At 50.4% G+C, this 16061-nt stretch overlaps 5 protein-coding genes across 5 annotated transcripts; 2 read left to right on the top strand and 3 right to left on the bottom strand.

Annotated features, from left to right (window-relative positions):
- Positions 1 to 360: 360 nt before the first annotated feature.
- FSUBG_10144 (STE STE20 YSK kinase) lies at positions 361 to 2874 on the top strand (the record flags this gene model as incomplete). The annotated part of the gene is made up of 1 exon (XM_036674693.1): positions 361 to 2874. The coding sequence occupies one exon, from the start codon at positions 361 to 363 to the stop codon at positions 2872 to 2874; it is 2514 nt and encodes an 837-aa protein (XP_036534363.1).
- Positions 2875 to 3061: 187 nt separating this feature from the next.
- Positions 3062 to 6132, bottom strand: FSUBG_10143 (DNA replication checkpoint tel2; the record flags this gene model as incomplete). Its single annotated transcript, XM_036674692.1, has 3 exons — positions 3062 to 4749; positions 4801 to 5229; positions 5283 to 6132. The coding sequence occupies 3 exons, from the start codon at positions 6130 to 6132 to the stop codon at positions 3062 to 3064; spliced, it is 2967 nt and encodes a 988-aa protein (XP_036534362.1).
- A 335-nt stretch (positions 6133 to 6467) lies between these two features.
- On the top strand, positions 6468 to 8006 carry FSUBG_10142 (ubiquitin-activating enzyme E1 C; the record flags this gene model as incomplete). The annotated part of the gene is made up of 5 exons (XM_036674691.1): positions 6468 to 6517; positions 6587 to 6685; positions 6741 to 6746; positions 6804 to 6883; positions 6934 to 8006. 5 exons carry the CDS (start codon positions 6468 to 6470, stop codon positions 8004 to 8006), a joined length of 1308 nt encoding a protein of 435 aa, XP_036534361.1.
- A 266-nt stretch (positions 8007 to 8272) lies between these two features.
- On the bottom strand, positions 8273 to 9472 carry FSUBG_10141 (DNA-directed RNA polymerase I and III subunit RPAC1; the record flags this gene model as incomplete). Its single annotated transcript, XM_036674690.1, has 2 exons — positions 8273 to 9352; positions 9407 to 9472. The coding sequence occupies 2 exons, from the start codon at positions 9470 to 9472 to the stop codon at positions 8273 to 8275; spliced, it is 1146 nt and encodes a 381-aa protein (XP_036534360.1).
- Positions 9473 to 11291: 1819 nt separating this feature from the next.
- Positions 11292 to 15951, bottom strand: FSUBG_10140 (nucleoporin; the record flags this gene model as incomplete). The annotated part of the gene is made up of 3 exons (XM_036674689.1): positions 11292 to 15043; positions 15096 to 15750; positions 15850 to 15951. The coding sequence occupies 3 exons, from the start codon at positions 15949 to 15951 to the stop codon at positions 11292 to 11294; spliced, it is 4509 nt and encodes a 1502-aa protein (XP_036534359.1).
- Between the last annotated feature and the right edge of the window lie 110 nt (positions 15952 to 16061).

Raw genomic sequence — 16061 nt, 5'->3', positions numbered from 1 at the left:
CACCCTAGTCTGCCCCGCCACAACGTTGTCAGGTCCGCTCATTGGCTACCACCGTAACCTGTAACTTGGGGAAAGCGTCAAGGGCCCCTTTCCAAATATGCAACATTGAATGTTACAACAAACCCAATTCCTTCAACACTTTCGCCATCACCAAAGAAACAAAATTCACCTCCAGTTATCACTCCTCGCCTTCGTTTCTCATAGCTCGCACTCAGCCCAGTCTCCGTCTTCGCTCACATGCATCACATGTCCAGGCTATCATGAAGTGAACCAACTAGGCATATCAAGCTCAAGCGATCTTAGCTTGGTTACACATCCCCTGCTAAGTAACCCGAGACAGGCCTCACAACATTCATCATCATGTCGTCGCTTCAAGTCAGAGGGCCGGACTTTTCGGTCACAAAGCAGAAAGCCATTGAAGATGCAAAGAAAATGCAAAAAGTGGTTGCCGAGCAGTGCTCAAAAGTCGGAAAGGACCCTCCACAGTATCGGCTTTCAGAGCTCATTGGCAAAGGCAGTTTCGGTCGAGTCTACAAGGCCACCTCTCTAACAACGAATCAGCTGGTTGCCGTCAAAATCATCGACATTGAAGAGAGTGACACAGTTAACCCCAAGCTCGCCGATACATATAGCGACTTGCTTAAGGAAATTAGTGCCCTGCAACTGCTCAGCAACAGTGGCGCCAGGAACATCAATCATGTTATCGATGCTCTGCCTGTCGGACAGTCCATGTGGATGATTACAGAATACTGCGCTGGAGGCAGCGTGGCTACCCTTATGAAACCAACCTCACCGGGTGGCCTTCAGGAAAAATGGATTATCCCCATTTTGCGCGAAGTGGCCGAGGCTGTCTACTGGGTTCATGGCCAGGGTATCATTCACAGAGACATCAAGTGTGCCAATATCTTAGTCACGGAGGAGGGAAACGTCCAGCTTTGTGATTTTGGAGTTGCTGGTGTTATCGAAACCAAATTTGACAAGCGCTCAACAGTCATTGGCACACCCCATTGGATGGCCCCGGAACTGTTCGACCCTGCGGCTTCTTATGGTACTGAGGTGGATATATGGGCTTTTGGCGCCATGGTCTACGAAATTGCATCGGGTCTACCACCAAGCGTAGCTGCAGGCATGATGGACTTCAACAGACTAGGCTCATACCTCAAACAACACATCCCTCGACTTGATGGCGACCGATATTCCCAAGGGTTGAAAGACCTCGTGGCGTACTGCTTGGTTGATGACCCTAAGAAACGCCCACCAATTGAGCAAATTCAGAGACACCGTTACATATCCAACACACAGGATGCTTATCCTGCTTCGAGTTTGGCACACTTGGTTAGAGGCTACAAGTTGTGGGAAGCTCAAGGCGGTGTTCGCAAGTCCCTCTTCTCCGCAGGAGGAGCCCAGGGGCCATCTGACCTCGCTAACTTGGCCTTGGACAATGATGAGTGGAACTTCAGCACAACCGCTGCGTTCGATCAACAGGTGCTCCAAACTGGCGACGCTCAAGCTGTGTTTGATGTTTATGGCTCTAACGTCGACTTCAAGCATGATGAGTTCGACGATGCTTCTAGAACCCAAAAGCCAAAATCACGTCGGCGTCCGCCACCTCACCTTCCTTCCGTCAAGGCACCATTGGAAAAGCTATTTGACCCAAATACGATATCGAACTACGAGGACAACTCACGAGCATATTATGGTCGTCCGTTTCCTCCGCCTACTGCCGATTTCACCCCTCCACCCCCACCTCCTGCGTCGGATTTACCGCTTAGAGACGACTCATCTCAGTCTCCTGGAGTGAGAGAATCCTTGATTGATCTTGACATGTCCCTAGATGGTAGCAACCTCTCCGAATTTGTTGACCTGAACACAATCAGAGCTGGAGATCCTAGGGCATCGACCGACTATGACTTTGGAGATGTCTCCTATAATAAACCACCACTTAGTGATCCAGCAGATATGATGAACAACAACCGCAGGACACGAGATTGGAAGTTCCCTTCCATGGCCCCTCCCGCGTCAGCAAACCCGGAAATGTTCAGATTTCCATTCAACGATGACCAAGGGCCAAGTACCAGCCGCCTGATCCACCCTCCGACAGAGCCAATCCAGCCTTCGGCGCAGTTCAACGACCTTGCGGTTCCCTCCCCAGTCAACAACCGAGCGTCGTCAGGCAGTCTCATTGATTTGGACATGGGTCTAGCTGATCCCGTTCCTATGAGCGACTATACAAGGCCGTCCACATCACACTCGGATGTAGGATCATTGGCTGGCTCGGAATTAGGAGGGGCCGATCCTTTCCAGCTAGAAAAGCACGCCTCTCTTTACCTTATGCCCAACAGTATACGAGAACCATCCATCTATGTATCTGATGATTCTGAGTTTGCAAATGCCGTTGCAGACCTTTCGCTGAATAACACCCAGCGACATGATCCTCAGATGTCCTACCAGCAAACACAGGTTCCACTGTATCAACCCCAGGGACAACCCCAATCTTCCCAGACCAACGGGAGCATCTCGAGTGAAAGGCCCTACTCCCTCAGCGAGTTCGCCGATACTGACCCTGAATCTTTTACTCAAACGCTTGCCGCCCCTGAACTTCAACCTCCTCCACTTCAGCCTCAATTAGATCAGTCACCGGTTCGGGATGACTACCCTCGATCTTATCAACAACATCCATCCCTCCCACCTGCACCCACTGCACCCTCACCCCAAGTTATGGAAGGCCAGGCCTCATCAGAACATGTCAAGGAGGAGCTTCGACGCATGGCCATGAGCCTAAGTGATCATCTCAGCCATGCGAATACATATTTGTCAGGTCTTCCACTTCGAAGAGCGAGCACAACGAGGATGGAGTCTATTGAGACCCCTTGAAGACATTCATGAATGTACATGAGAACTGATAATATAACACCACGTGATCTTGGAGTTTGGAAATGGCTTCCCGTTACATCGAAAATCGGTTAAAGGCTGGATATTGTGTAATACAACATATCGTCATAATCAAACACGAATTGAATGTTCAAAAATTCCCCTCATTGACCAAGCTCCTGCATTTAGCTTACTGGAATCCGACCAGATCTCCCATTAGCAAAGCTTGGTACCTTTCGATGGCCTCTCCCAACCTGATCAAAACTCCTGCAGCTAGCATTTTGACCTCGTTCTCCTCACCACCATCCTCCCCTCTGGTCTTCTCGAACACCATTGCGACCCATTCTCTTGTCTCCATCACCTCTCTGCCTTGGGTTTCACAGAGCCGACGCATGTCGCCACCATTTACTTCCAGCAGGGACGCCATAGCCACGAGCCATCCTTTCATGGCGCCGAGATCACCAAAAACATGTACACGAACGCCTAGAAGTAAATCCCATAGCTCCGCAGTTAACTGTGGCAGCGAAAGTGTGGAGGGCCCGGCGGCGTGAACAACAATGCCTAACGTCTGTAGATAGAGCGCCAGAAGTGCATGGTTGAGTACGATTGGTTTGGCAGAACGAAGCGCGACCTGGAAATGCGCCGTGAGTGGGGAAAAGAAGGACGTCGCAAGCAAAGCGGCAGTCGTATTGGGAATATCACGCATACGAGGTTTGGAACCTGATTTGGACTTGTAGCGGGCCGTGAAGCTTTGAAGCTTCAAAACATCAGGGCCTGTGTTGGCATCGGCTGCTTCTGCAGCAAGCGGAGCAAGAAACGTAGACGTCAGCGACTGTGAAATATTCTCGAGAGCAGTTGATGGGAGTGCTTTTAGCTGGGACGACGGTAAGGTGCTGCTGTCATTTCCAGAGCCAATATAAAGTTGCTCCATCTTTTCAGGTAGCCGCTTTGAGGGAAATGCAGCAGCCGACTGGTATTGAGATACTTCGAAACCCGCCAGTTCTCGGGCTGACAGGCCCAACGTGACGAGTATTGATGTCCGTTGGTGGAGGGAGTAGTCGCCCTCGAAGAAAGTTCGAGCAAACCATGGGGCCATAGTCTTAGGTTGAGAGACAACAAGCGCTACCATACCGTGTAATCGTAAATCATCGAAATTTTCGATCTCAAACTTGTCTTGTATACCCACCAAAAGCCCAGCCAATTCATCAGCGTGAGAACTTACCTCGGTTCCATAATTGGCCTTGCGTCTGATGAGAATTGGAGCTGTCTGTAAAGCGAGCAACTGTTTGTCGTATGATTCGGAGTCTCTGAAATACGATATGAGATCTCTGATGTAAACAGGCGGTTTGGGCTTGTTGCGTTGCACAAGTGTTGCATCATCATCCGAGTCTTCAGGGTCAGAGTCTTTCGAGTAAGGGGCGAGATCGTCGTCCTCTTCTGAAGAATCAATCTCCTCGATGATGGCTTTTGGCTTAGCTTCGGTAACAACAGGCTTCTTCTTTTGCTTGTATTTCTTTTGAAGAGTCTCGCTTGGCGTTAAAGGCTTTTGCTTCTGAGGGACAGTCTCAATTGCGTGCTGGAATAGGATAGGGTCGATAGGGCCAACAGGGTCAGAGACCTCGGTTAGGCTCTTTAATTGCCGCGCCTCCTCTGTTTCTGTCTGCTCCATCTTGAAATCGAGCCTCTGCTTCTTATCGTCGATCAAAGCAGACAACGATTCCCCAACTACCAAACCAAGAAACTGAGCTCTGGGTTGTGTGGAACCAATGCGATTGGAGATGGTGTTCATGTATGTGCCCACTCGCATGAGCAACGTCAATTTCATTGGAGAAACTCTGTGTACGTAGCCAGCGGCAAGGAGCAGGATTTGGGTATGCGCTACAAAACGTTAGCAAGCATGTAGGTGAGCCCCGTGCAGATAGTTGTTACCATCTTGCTGAAGCATTGCCGAATGTCTGATGTACAGCTCATCTCCAAATTGTGCAATGCTTTTCTCCAGTACTGTAGTAATCGCTTCTCGGTCTCGTGCGAGTGCAGCTATGGCAGCTCTGCGAATACCTACTCCATCGCCAACACCAGCACCTGATGAAGATGCACACCAATTGATAAGAACATCTCTTCTCGTTTCGTCATTCAATGCGACTTCCACGAGAAGCCCGGCAACGGCAGATACCTTGTCGTCGGGATGTGTATCTTCCAGGCTCAGACGATTCAAGTATTTCTGTGAAAGGTGCTGAAGTAAAATATGGAATACCTTCTTAGAAGTTCGATGTTGGCTGAGAGCAAGTTGTATAAAGGTTGAAATTGAGTTTCTTTTAGAAAGAAGAAGTCCATCGATTACAATTTTGATAAGAGTTTCTGCGGCATAATTATCAGCGAGTATCAATAAATGAAATTCGTATGTGTCTTACCTGAATGTTGTAGCGACAGAGACTTCTGGAACAACTCACAAGCGAAGGCCATGCCACTAGGTTCAGGAGATGAATGAACCCAAGACACAATAGCATTTCCCACCCATCTGCTATATTTTAGTCCGTCAGCAATCCAATGAACCCTGTCGTCGACTTGATCCCGTCCCAGGACATCTAAAGCTTCCGCTGCGACTGACACAATCTGACCGTTCGAGAGAATTGATGCAAGTTTCTGACACTGAACTCTTTGCAGCGCGGCACTAGAAATTCCGCTGGTCGATGAGCTCCATATCGTGGAGATTGACTGAGCACTGCCAACAATGGAAGAAAGAATACTCAACAGAATGCCGGTGTTGATTGATAAGTCTACTCTCTTCTCTTCTTTGCCTCCTAGCCGTGACTCTTGAATGAGAACTCGCAGTTGTGTGATGACAGCGTTGAGACCTGTCAGACTGCGTAGACAGCCAAGAAAAAGATCCGCATCTCGTGGAAGTTCTGTTTTGCGCTTTGTATCATCTTCGGTGTTTCCCTCAAGTAAAAGTGTCCAGTAATTTGATGCGATCTCCGAGACCAGCAAATGGACGATAGACGCAGTTTTGGGACTGGGAGTTGAGAATGAGAAGTTACTCGACGCAGATTTTGGGTTAATTAGAAAATCCAGTATCGAAATCAGTGCATCGTAGTCTGGTTGACTTTTTAATGCATCGATAATTTCATCAGCCGTTGACTTGTCACTGATGCTGGCTGGTTTCTTTTGGATAGAAGCTGGTTTAACCTCTGTGAAAAGTGGCTCAGGCTCATTTCGAGGTTTGAGATAGGTTGTGCTCACAGGGGTGAGAAGGTCGTCCATTCTAGTCTGTTTAGTTTAATCTGGCGAGTTGTCCACCAAATGTTATGCTGTTTGGGCTATGAGAGCTTGATAGAAGTATACTTTATTGCCTGGTGTTTAGGTTTAGGTGCTCGAAAGCATTCACTCACCTTGACCCCACCCTCACCGAGCTTCACCGAGCCAGCTTCAGGCAATGACGATCCTCCCCCACACACGGATCCTTTCAGAGCTCCTTACCTTACCTTAGTAACCAAGCTACCGACCACTCTCTGATCTTACATATCTCTCTGCGAACCTACTCATATTTTCCTTTGGCTTGTTGTCCTTCTTCTACAAAGTCCTTGGAGATCTTCAATATGGCTAGTGTGGCTCAGGAAGCTGCCGGCGGCTACGAAGACGCGCGATGGTAAGACCTTTTAGCTGGGAGCTGCTGGAGCTCTTAGAACCACAAACAAACAACTGACCGCAAGGCAAGGAAATATCTCGACCAAATCCGCCGTAACGCAGGACCTTATACCGATCCCGATGCTACTGCGCCGGAGTTTCTGGCGCAGTTTGAAACGTTCAAAGTTCTGTGAGTGTTGATGTACACATGTAACATCATATGAAAACCATACTAATTTGTGTAGCGTCATGTCAGTCATCTCTCTTGAAAGACTCAAATGTCCAGCTCACTAACTGCCTTAATACAGCGGCGCAGGAGGCCTAGGATGTGAAATCTTGAAGAATCTGGCCATGTCCAGATTCAGGAACATTCACGTAATAGACATGGGTTTGTGAATCGTCTTTTCTATTAAAGATCGCGGGCTCATCTTGCTCCAGATACCATCGACATTTCCAACCTCAACCGCCAGTTCTTATTCCGAAAGGATGATGTTGGCAAATACAAAGCAGAGGTTGCCGCTGCGTTCGTCCAAAAGAGAGTCAAGGGCGTCTCCATCACAGCCCACAACAACCGTATCCAGGACTTCGACGAGGAGTTTTACAAGCAGTTCCAGCTTGTAATTTGCGGTCTAGACAGCATCGAGGCCCGCCGTTGGATTAACGCCATGCTTGTTTCTATTGCCGAAGACGCTGAAGACCCCGATGCGATAAAGCCCCTCATTGACGGTGGCACTGAAGGTTTCAAGGGACAGGCGCGAGTCATCCTCCCATCCATGACATCCTGTATTGAGTGCCAGCTGGATATGCACGCCCCGCGCGCCGCTGTTCCTCTATGTACTATCGCCTCAATCCCACGACAACCTGAGCACTGCATCGAATGGGCCCACGTTATTGCTTGGGAGCAAGAAAAGCCATTCCCGAAGCTTGACAAGGATGACCCAGAGCATGTAACCTGGCTGTTCCAGAAAGCCCTTACTCGTGCGGAAGAGTTTGGCATTCCTGGTGTCACTTATTCGTTAACGCAAGGAACCATCAAGAACATCATTCCGGCGATTGCATCTACCAATGCTATCATCGCCGCTGCATGCTGCAACGAAGCATTTAAAATCGCGACAACCTCCGCCCCTTGTCTTGGATTCGACACAAACTATATGATGTACTCTGGCAATGATAGCATCTATACATACACCTTCAAGCATGAGAAGAAGGATGACTGCCCTGTCTGTGGACGCCAGGCTCGGCCTCTTGAAGTCAACCCCAAGTCCACTCTGCAGGAGTTAATCGACTCATTCGCGATTCGCCCCGAAGCGCAATTAAAGAAGCCATCGATCCGTGCCGAAGGAAAAACTCTATACATGCAATTTCCTCCAGGCTTGGAGGAGCAGACACGCCCGAACCTGAGTAAGGCCCTCATAGAGCTTGGGCTCGAAGACGGACAGCAGGTTGTTATCACTGATCCTGCGTTCCCCCTTGAATTCAACTTTTACTTCAAGTTTAAGACAAGTTCTTGATTCTCGGCCAAGTGGTCAGTAAGGCGTTCGGGCTTTTCGGCATCTGTAGGCGTTGGATTAATGAATGAGAGGTCCGTGATGACGACTCAAAAATACTATATGAGTATCCTTTTTAGGGGGCAGAGAGGAAACGGGTGACGAATATTATGATGTGGTCATGGTATCATTCCTTTTTATCTAACCGTAGAGACCGCAGAAAACAAATCAACCCAAAAATTATGATACTGCGCCAAACAAGACCCGAAATCTCTTTATGATGTAGTAGGCTACCTCGCCATGTTGATAACTTGCTGCTCAAGCTTCTTGCACTTGAGCTTGAGGTGCTTAACTGACTCGAGGAAAAGCTCATCGCTGTCCCATTGCCCTGTGCTCTCGATGGAGAAGATAAAATGATCTCGTCTTCGGCCAAGCTTCACCTTGCCCTCAAACTCCTTGTGTCGTAGAGCCTCTCGACTGACAGTGTCCTTCATCGCATCTACAACCACGGCCTTAGTCTCGCCCTCCTGGTCCTCATAGCCGCTACCAGCCCGAGCAGCTTCCTCAGCCGTAACCTTTTCGAGGCCGATGACACCCTTGGGGAAACACTTGGCAAACTTTTCGGCATCAGCGCCCAGAATAGGCTTGGTAATGGTAATGGTAGGTAGGAGACGGTAGGAGGCTGTCGCGACAGGAGAGAACTTGGCGTGATCGGATCCGATTCCCTTGTGCATATGCATGGCGAGGTTAATGGTCTGTCGGGGTCGCAACTTGGCGATCAAGATGTCTGGGTTCGTGGGCGCAATGGCGTCCTCGCCGCTGAAGTACTCGACCTGCTTGCCAGTAGGAACGAAGACGATGTCGCGCGCATAAACGTGGGCGTTATGGTAAGCCTTGAGAGGGTCGTTCTCAGCGGGCGAAGCGTCCTCGTTGACGGTGCATGTCACGTTGAGCTCGAGGCGGACCGTATTCCAGTCGAAGCAGCCGGCATAAGGGTCCTCGCCAGCCTCCGGCTTCTTGTGCCACTTGAGGAAGTTGTGCAGACCCTCACGACCACCCTTGAATGGGATGAGTCCAAGACGATGCGCGAGAACCTCGTCTTGAATGACGGAGGTGTTGTTCTCGATATAAACGTTCTCGATAGCGAGTGTGGGGATCTCGGAGAGTAGAATACGTCGAAAAGCGTTTGCGAGCGAAGCATCGATTCCGACAAGAGAGAAAGAGGCGAGGAACTGGTCGTTCTGGTGAAATTTTACGGAAAACGCATCGCGGAAACGATCGAGCGTGAATGCGAGGTCTTCGCCAGGGTGATGGCCTGGGTAATCAGTCGAGGTGATGTTTGTGACGGTTTCCTTGTTGATGCCAACAGTCTGGGCGCAAAAGTTAGGTTACAGTGCATTCAGCATTGCTCAATTGAAGTTTACCTGACGATTGGCAATTTCCTCTGCAGTAGGAGCTTTTCTCCACGCAGCCTGCTGTGTGGGTGCCATTGCGATGGTGGGTATTATGTATTTGCAGACTGGTAGTTGGCGTGGTGAGTGTAATGAACGTTTGTACGTCGGTGATGATCGAAGCAAACAATAATTTTTTGAAGCCCCTCCGAGGTGAAGATTCGGTGAGTGGCAGGGGAAGAATGTGGATAATCCAAGGTGAGGAATTAGTGGGTCCAAGGTCATCTTGCCTGCAGGAATAGACGGCGCAGATTTCCCCACTCGTCTCCGAGACCACCGACCGTGCCAGACCCATATTCGGTGGTGTCGGCTGGAGACCACGGGCCCCACTTGCGATGAACCGGAGTTTGGGCCGCGAAGCTGCAGGTACGTACCTAATATTTTGAGAACATGGTCTGATAACAGTGACGATGTCAGTCGAGGTGGCTTTGCACGAGGACAGCCTGTGTTGAATTCTTTCATAAGGGAGCAATGTTGAGAGCATGTACATACTTATGAGTCTTATCTCGTGAAACCAGAACCTTGATCTAATGATGAGCGACTTCGGATCAGTTACGCCGCATCAAACAGGCATAGGCCCTTGAAAGCTCGCTTATAAGACGAATCTCTCGACAAGTATTTTTTGTCTGTTATCTAGGATGCCGAGATTGCGTCCTTGCTCCTCCGCAGTCGGGAAATGCTCATAGAACAGACTCATTCACCGGGCCGGCCTCTGGCCATATCAGCGCACCCAATCAGTCGTCGGCCATCGCCAGATTCCCATCCCCAAGCCATCATAAACAATACATACACACTAGGATCCCCTTGACCAGCTGCAGCGCACTTCATCCTCCTCGTTCCAGGGGTCACGCGCACGCTCTACCCCCGCTAAGAGATCCCATCACTTCCCTGTCCGGGCAACCCGTACGACGTCAGTATTGCGCCCATGTCCTCCAGTCAAACTCAAAGTCCTTGGCGAACCCCGGCGCTGTCCTCAAAGTTGATGCCGGTCACACGTGCAATTCAAACGTCCTGCCAGTCAGTCACCAGAGCACAACCGGTCCGGCCAAGCAATCGTTTGTAATACAATGTATGTAAGTTGATTCGATCAGAGAAGCGATCAACTATATAATACTCGTTGCCTTCCCACCTTTTCTCCAATTCATCGTTGTTAGCATCATCACCGTAAAGCAAACAATTGCCTTTTGAGAAATACACTAAGCACCGTCAACAACATCTGCCACTTATACACGGCAACAGACCAACAACCTTTCAGGATGCTCTCCTTCGTCAAGTATGTCAATTCGGTTCTCATTTAAGACTCCTATCACCTAACCGTGGCCTCTTAGCTACACTCCTCGACCTCACCCCGAGCACAAGACCAAGGAACATTGCCGGGTTCACTCTAACCCATCAAACGTTCCTCTCGATATCTCCAACAATACTCCAGCCACCGACCCCAAGTCTGCCATCCCACGATCTGCCGCTCCGCCTGCTCCAGCAGCCTGAGTGAGTAGACCACTAGTTCAATGCTTGCACAACATATGTCTTCGTGAAATTCAACGTCTGAGGATAGCCGAGGAGTAAAATGGTGTTTGAGTTTTTAGGGAAATCAATCGGTTGTAATAGGGTGGACAAAATAGCTTATGAAGCTGAGATTACGATTCTCCCAATGGAACTAGCTACCGAGCACTGTCATGATCAAAAAGGGAAAATATATCGCCGGGGGGTACATTAGCTATCCGGGTAGCTGGTTTGGCCAATTGATACACTATTTAAAATCTAAAGATACAGTTGCTTTGTTTCTCCATACCCTATTCATCGCCATGTTCTGTCTTGTTTCGCCGTGATAATGTCCATCCTGTGTCATCGTCCTTGATTATTCGATATCCTCCACGTTCCAAACATTGACACCTCTCTTCTCGACGCTGCTCTTCAGCTTGCTCAATACCGCTTGGCGACTTGTTCTCTTTTCCATTAAATCACCCTTCTCCTCTCGACTGAAGCCACTAAGTTTCTTGCGCGGGGGGGTGGCTCGAACAGATGCACCCAGAGACATGCTGCCCGCAAAGCTATGGCGCAAATTTCTGACGGGCGTTCCTTCAGGGGAGAATATAATGCTCCTCCTCCCCTGTGGTGTCACCATAGGAGACCCCTCTCGGCTTGTAGAGTTGAGATTGGCTTTGCGCAGCTGGTTTTCCAGAACATCGATGTCTCCACTGCGCTTCTCAACCATCGCCGTCATCTTCCCGATAGTACGTATCACCGCCTCAACCGTAGGAACGTTTGCCTTGCCTTTGCCTGAAGCGCTAGAGGCGGACGCAATTCTTGTCTTGAGCAGCGTCAAGGCTTCTTCTGCATCAGCCAAGAGCTTCGAGAACTTGGCGAACTCGCGTCGCAGTTCGTTCTGCTGTGTTGCCTGCTCCGCACTCAGAGGCATAGATCGTGTTACTTCAGCCTGATCAGGGTCGGTTCTGATCATAAGGATTTGTTTCAAGTCCTCCTGTTTAGCTCGAAGGCGATGCATATCTCTGGTAAGTTCGTGACAAGCATCGAGTTTAGCGTCCAAGTCACGGACCCGCCCGTCCTCAAGATCATTGTACAGTTCATCGTCCAAGATATTCCCCAACGCATCAATCTCGCAAAGAACCCAGTCTTCGGGGTCATCAAGATCCTCTTTATTCCGTCCACCCTGCTTGCAGTTCTCCGTGTGGCCCTTGATGAATGACTTGACAGTTCGCGCATTGAGACCGAGTGTATCAATCATCGAATTTATATCGCGATAGACTGCTTCAACTTGGCTTGGAATGCTTTCCTTAGCAGGCGGAGCGACGTTTGAATGGGCAATGAACTCGTCCAGGGTCAAACTTCCTGCCACTTCTGACTTCAGAAGCTTTTGAACTTCATCATCATCCTCGTCAACTAATGGCTGGGTTTCTGCAGCCTCTTGCTTGGCCTTAAACTTACGATGCTGGGCCACAAATGGATCTTCTGACGAGCCAGCGTCTCTGCTGGTTATGGAAGCGCCCATCTGTGACTGCCTATGCCCGAGGAGATGCGAGGCAATTCCTGGGGCACTCACAGATCTCATGTTCTCTGACCTGAGGACCCTATTCGGCACTGCCCCTCGAACCGGGCTCGGGGAGCGGGGACTGGTCGCGTTAGGTCGTGGGAACACGGGGGCGTTGCGGCTGAGTTCGCCAAACAAAGGTCGTGAGCCTTCTTGATTTGTTCGGGGGCTTCCAAGAGCATGCCCGCCAGGTCCACCAAATGAGCTTTGAGGTGTGTATCCGGGAGTGAGGTTGCTGACTGTCGGGCTCAGATCCTTGGCAACATCGATACCACTGCCCTCAGACCCGCCATCATCTTCATCTTCATCTTCTCCTTCCTCTCCATCATCCTCTTCCTCTTCGTCGTCGTCTTCTTCGTCATCCAGATCGTCACTATCGTCCGAAGGCGGCCCGGCGACGGCGGGGAAAAGGCTTGAGGGCGCCTTTGGAGTACCATCTGGTTTGTCAAAAACGGATCTTGGTTTTGCAGAAATGATGGGTTCAGACGGCAGGGGGGCAGCAGAGGTAGCCGATTCCTTGTCTGACGGTCTGGATACATGAACAAAGTCTGGCGGCAATGGGGCATCCGAGGCCTCAGCCGCTTTGGCACCAGACGATGAAGATTTAGGTTTGGGAATGAAGTCTGGGGGTAGAGGAGCGGCTTCAGTCTTGGATGCCGCAGATGAGGAAGACGATTCACCAACAGCAAAGCTGGCCTTGCTGGTTGTATCCGGAGGCAGCGGGGCGTCATCTTCTTCTACCTTGATTTTAGGGTTCTCGGCCTCAGGGCTCTTTGGCTTGGACGACTCAGATTTCTGCCCAAAGATTCCTGTGTAACCGCTTGGCTTCTGTTGTCCTCCGAAAATACTGGCCTTTGGCGTGTTCTGCTGTGATCCGAAAAGGGTTCCACCAGCCTTGGGTGTCGCAGAGGCTGAACTGAACAGCCCTCCGCTGGGCTTAGGGGTAGTCGATGGAGATCCAAAAAGACCGCCACTGGGTTTCGGTGTCTCCGACTTGTTTCCAAAAAGCCCACCGCCAGTGGAGCCAAACTTCGATGGTTGTCCAAAAGTAGATGCCTGGGGGGCTGGCGATGTTGCAAACCCGAACTTGGATGGCGCAGGTGTTGTAGTTGGCGTTGTGGACTCGGGACTTTGTTGCGCAGGGAATAGCGAGTCCTTGGATTTTGCTTGGGGGGTCTCCTCTGCTGCTCCGGCGGTGTCCATTTCCTCATCTCTGGGTGTTGGCGTCGTAACTTCGGGTTTGTTAGTCGCATCGGTGAGGGCTGATCCAAAGTTGCTACCAAACAGAGAACCGCTGGGTTTAGCTGCATCGTCCTTGGCAGACCCATCAGGCTTGAAGGAACTCTGGAGCTTGAAAGGGGTAGACCCAAAAGGGCTGCCAGAAGATTGTTCAGATTTGGCAGGGAAAGCTGTTTCGGTTTTTGAGGTGGAACCGAAAGGACTGGCAGCGGGTTGACTGCCGCTGCCAAATACGCTACCACTATTATTGTTATTCACAGAAGCAAAACCACTCTTACTGGCGAAACCAGCAAAGCCCCCCGATGCAGGAGCACTCGATGGAGAATTGGATGCCGCCTTGCCAAAAGGACTGGTATTGCTGTTGTTTGCGAAGCTCGAAAATCCGGACTGCCCAAAAGCAGGAGTTGCAGCTGATGCTCCACCTGATGCTGATGCCCAAGGAGAGCTCTTCGCACCTAGCTGGGACGATTGCCCAAAGCCGATGGAACTAGGTTTGCCGAATGCCGGAGCAGACGTGGCTGTGGTATTGCTGAAGCCGCTTGAACCAAATACGGCGCCCCCTGTGCTAGGGGCAGCCAAACCGGCGTTAGCACCACCCCAAGGAGATGACTTTTGTCCAAGCTGCGAAGCCGAGCCAAACGCAGAGGGAGTAGGATTGGAAAAGGGCGAGGCCGAAGCTGCAGGACCGGCTTGGCTTGCTGGGGCTGGTGTCGGCGCTGATGTGCCCTCAACCGCAGCCAAGTGAGGATACGAGGTACCCTGTCTAATGGAATCGTTATAGACTACCCACCAAGCGCAAAGAACACCCTCTTGTGTGAGTACCCAGAACCCAGGTAGTGGACCTGCCGATTCTTCCAATTCGACGTCCGATGGAATGGGTTTGTAGACCTTGTCCTTGCCGGAAAGATCGAGAGCTACACCAATCGGTGTGGAATCATCCATGGAGTCAGTCATTGGCAATGTTGGTCTCTTGGTATCATCCAAGAACTCTGTCGTCGTGAACACTCCGGTGATAGCATCTGCTGGCTTGTCTGTAGCCAAAGGTGTCTTGGAACGGCTCAAAACGCCCATTTCCGAGGCTGCAGTAGAAGCGACAATGAGCATGTCTTGGAGAGTTGGTGGAAAGTCACGGAGTCGCAGAATCGAGTGATGTGGTGTCTTGTCTGATCCAAATGGCTCGACAGGGTCGGTAAGCTTCTGAAAGTTGAAAGATGATGGTGGTTGGCGCGTAATAATATGGTAGATAGAGGTCGGCGGTGATTCGTTATTTGAAGTATGGATGGACAAGAACAGGTGGTTCTCAAGCCAGGTAAGAGATGATACTGAGATGATGTTAGCCAATCTTGACGTTGACTGAAACCTTCAGTTACGTACCATGAAAGTCACCCAGGCTCGGCGGCTTAGGGATCTCTCCTCTCCCTTCTCCTTCTGGAGTCATCTGGAAAACCGTGCCATCACCCAGACCGGCGCATAGTTGCTTGCCTTTGGAGCTCCAGCTGACACAGCTAACTTGGTTTTTAAGAACGCTGCTGATTTGCCGTTCTTTCAGGTTTGCCATGTGCAAATTCCCGTTGTTCGTAACGATAGCGCAAAGCTCAGCCTTCTCAGGGGTAGGGTTCGGGATCATGGCTCTCAGGGTTTCACCGTTCGTTGATAGCTCGAAAGCCGAGTTCGTTGATCCCGATAATAGACTCTGAACCTCATAGACTGCCAAGCCGCCGCCAGATTCAGCGGAAAGGATTAAATAGTTTTCATCCGCAGTAAATGATAATTGCGAAACTCGCATCGGCATAGGGATCTTGAGCTGAGGCTCGAACTCGCGAATATCTGAGTCGCCATCTTTGGGCTTTTCGAAAGCTTTTCGCACCGATTCGGTTGTAGCGATGACAACTTGGTCGGGACCAGCAGCAGCGACAAGACCTTTGCGCGAAGCCAGGCTGAGAAGCGACGCGGTAGAAGATGGAAGAGATTGCCACGTAGTTGTAAGGCGAACCTTGGCGTCGCCAGCGATAGAGAGAAAACCGAGGTCCTGTACAGATTGGGAGTGGTTAGCATCACGTCCATGAAGTCAACAAAACAAACAAGACCATAAAATGAAACAATCAAGTTAGAAGAATAGTGCACCCACCTCTGTCTGGATTGTCTCCAGATCAGGGCCTGTAGTCAGTCCTCCTGCTCCTGCCGTACTCCCGAGCATGGCGTTTCCTGAATTGCCAAAGCTGAAAGCCATGACTGTAGCAGAGTAGCCGGCCTTGGAGAGAGGACCTGAAGTTCATAAATTTGCCTTCAGCATGGGAGCGGGCTGGGGGTGACCGGGGGGAAGCTTTGGCCCAGTCAGTG

The sequence above is a fragment of the Fusarium subglutinans genome, assembly GCF_013396075.1.
Source record: "Fusarium subglutinans strain NRRL 66333 chromosome Unknown NRRL66333_c0000170, whole genome shotgun sequence".
In the NCBI taxonomy this organism is placed as follows: Eukaryota; Fungi; Ascomycota; class Sordariomycetes; order Hypocreales; family Nectriaceae; genus Fusarium; species Fusarium subglutinans.
Note: the sequence above shows the minus strand (reverse complement) of the source record. Positions and strands in the feature narration are given on the sequence as shown.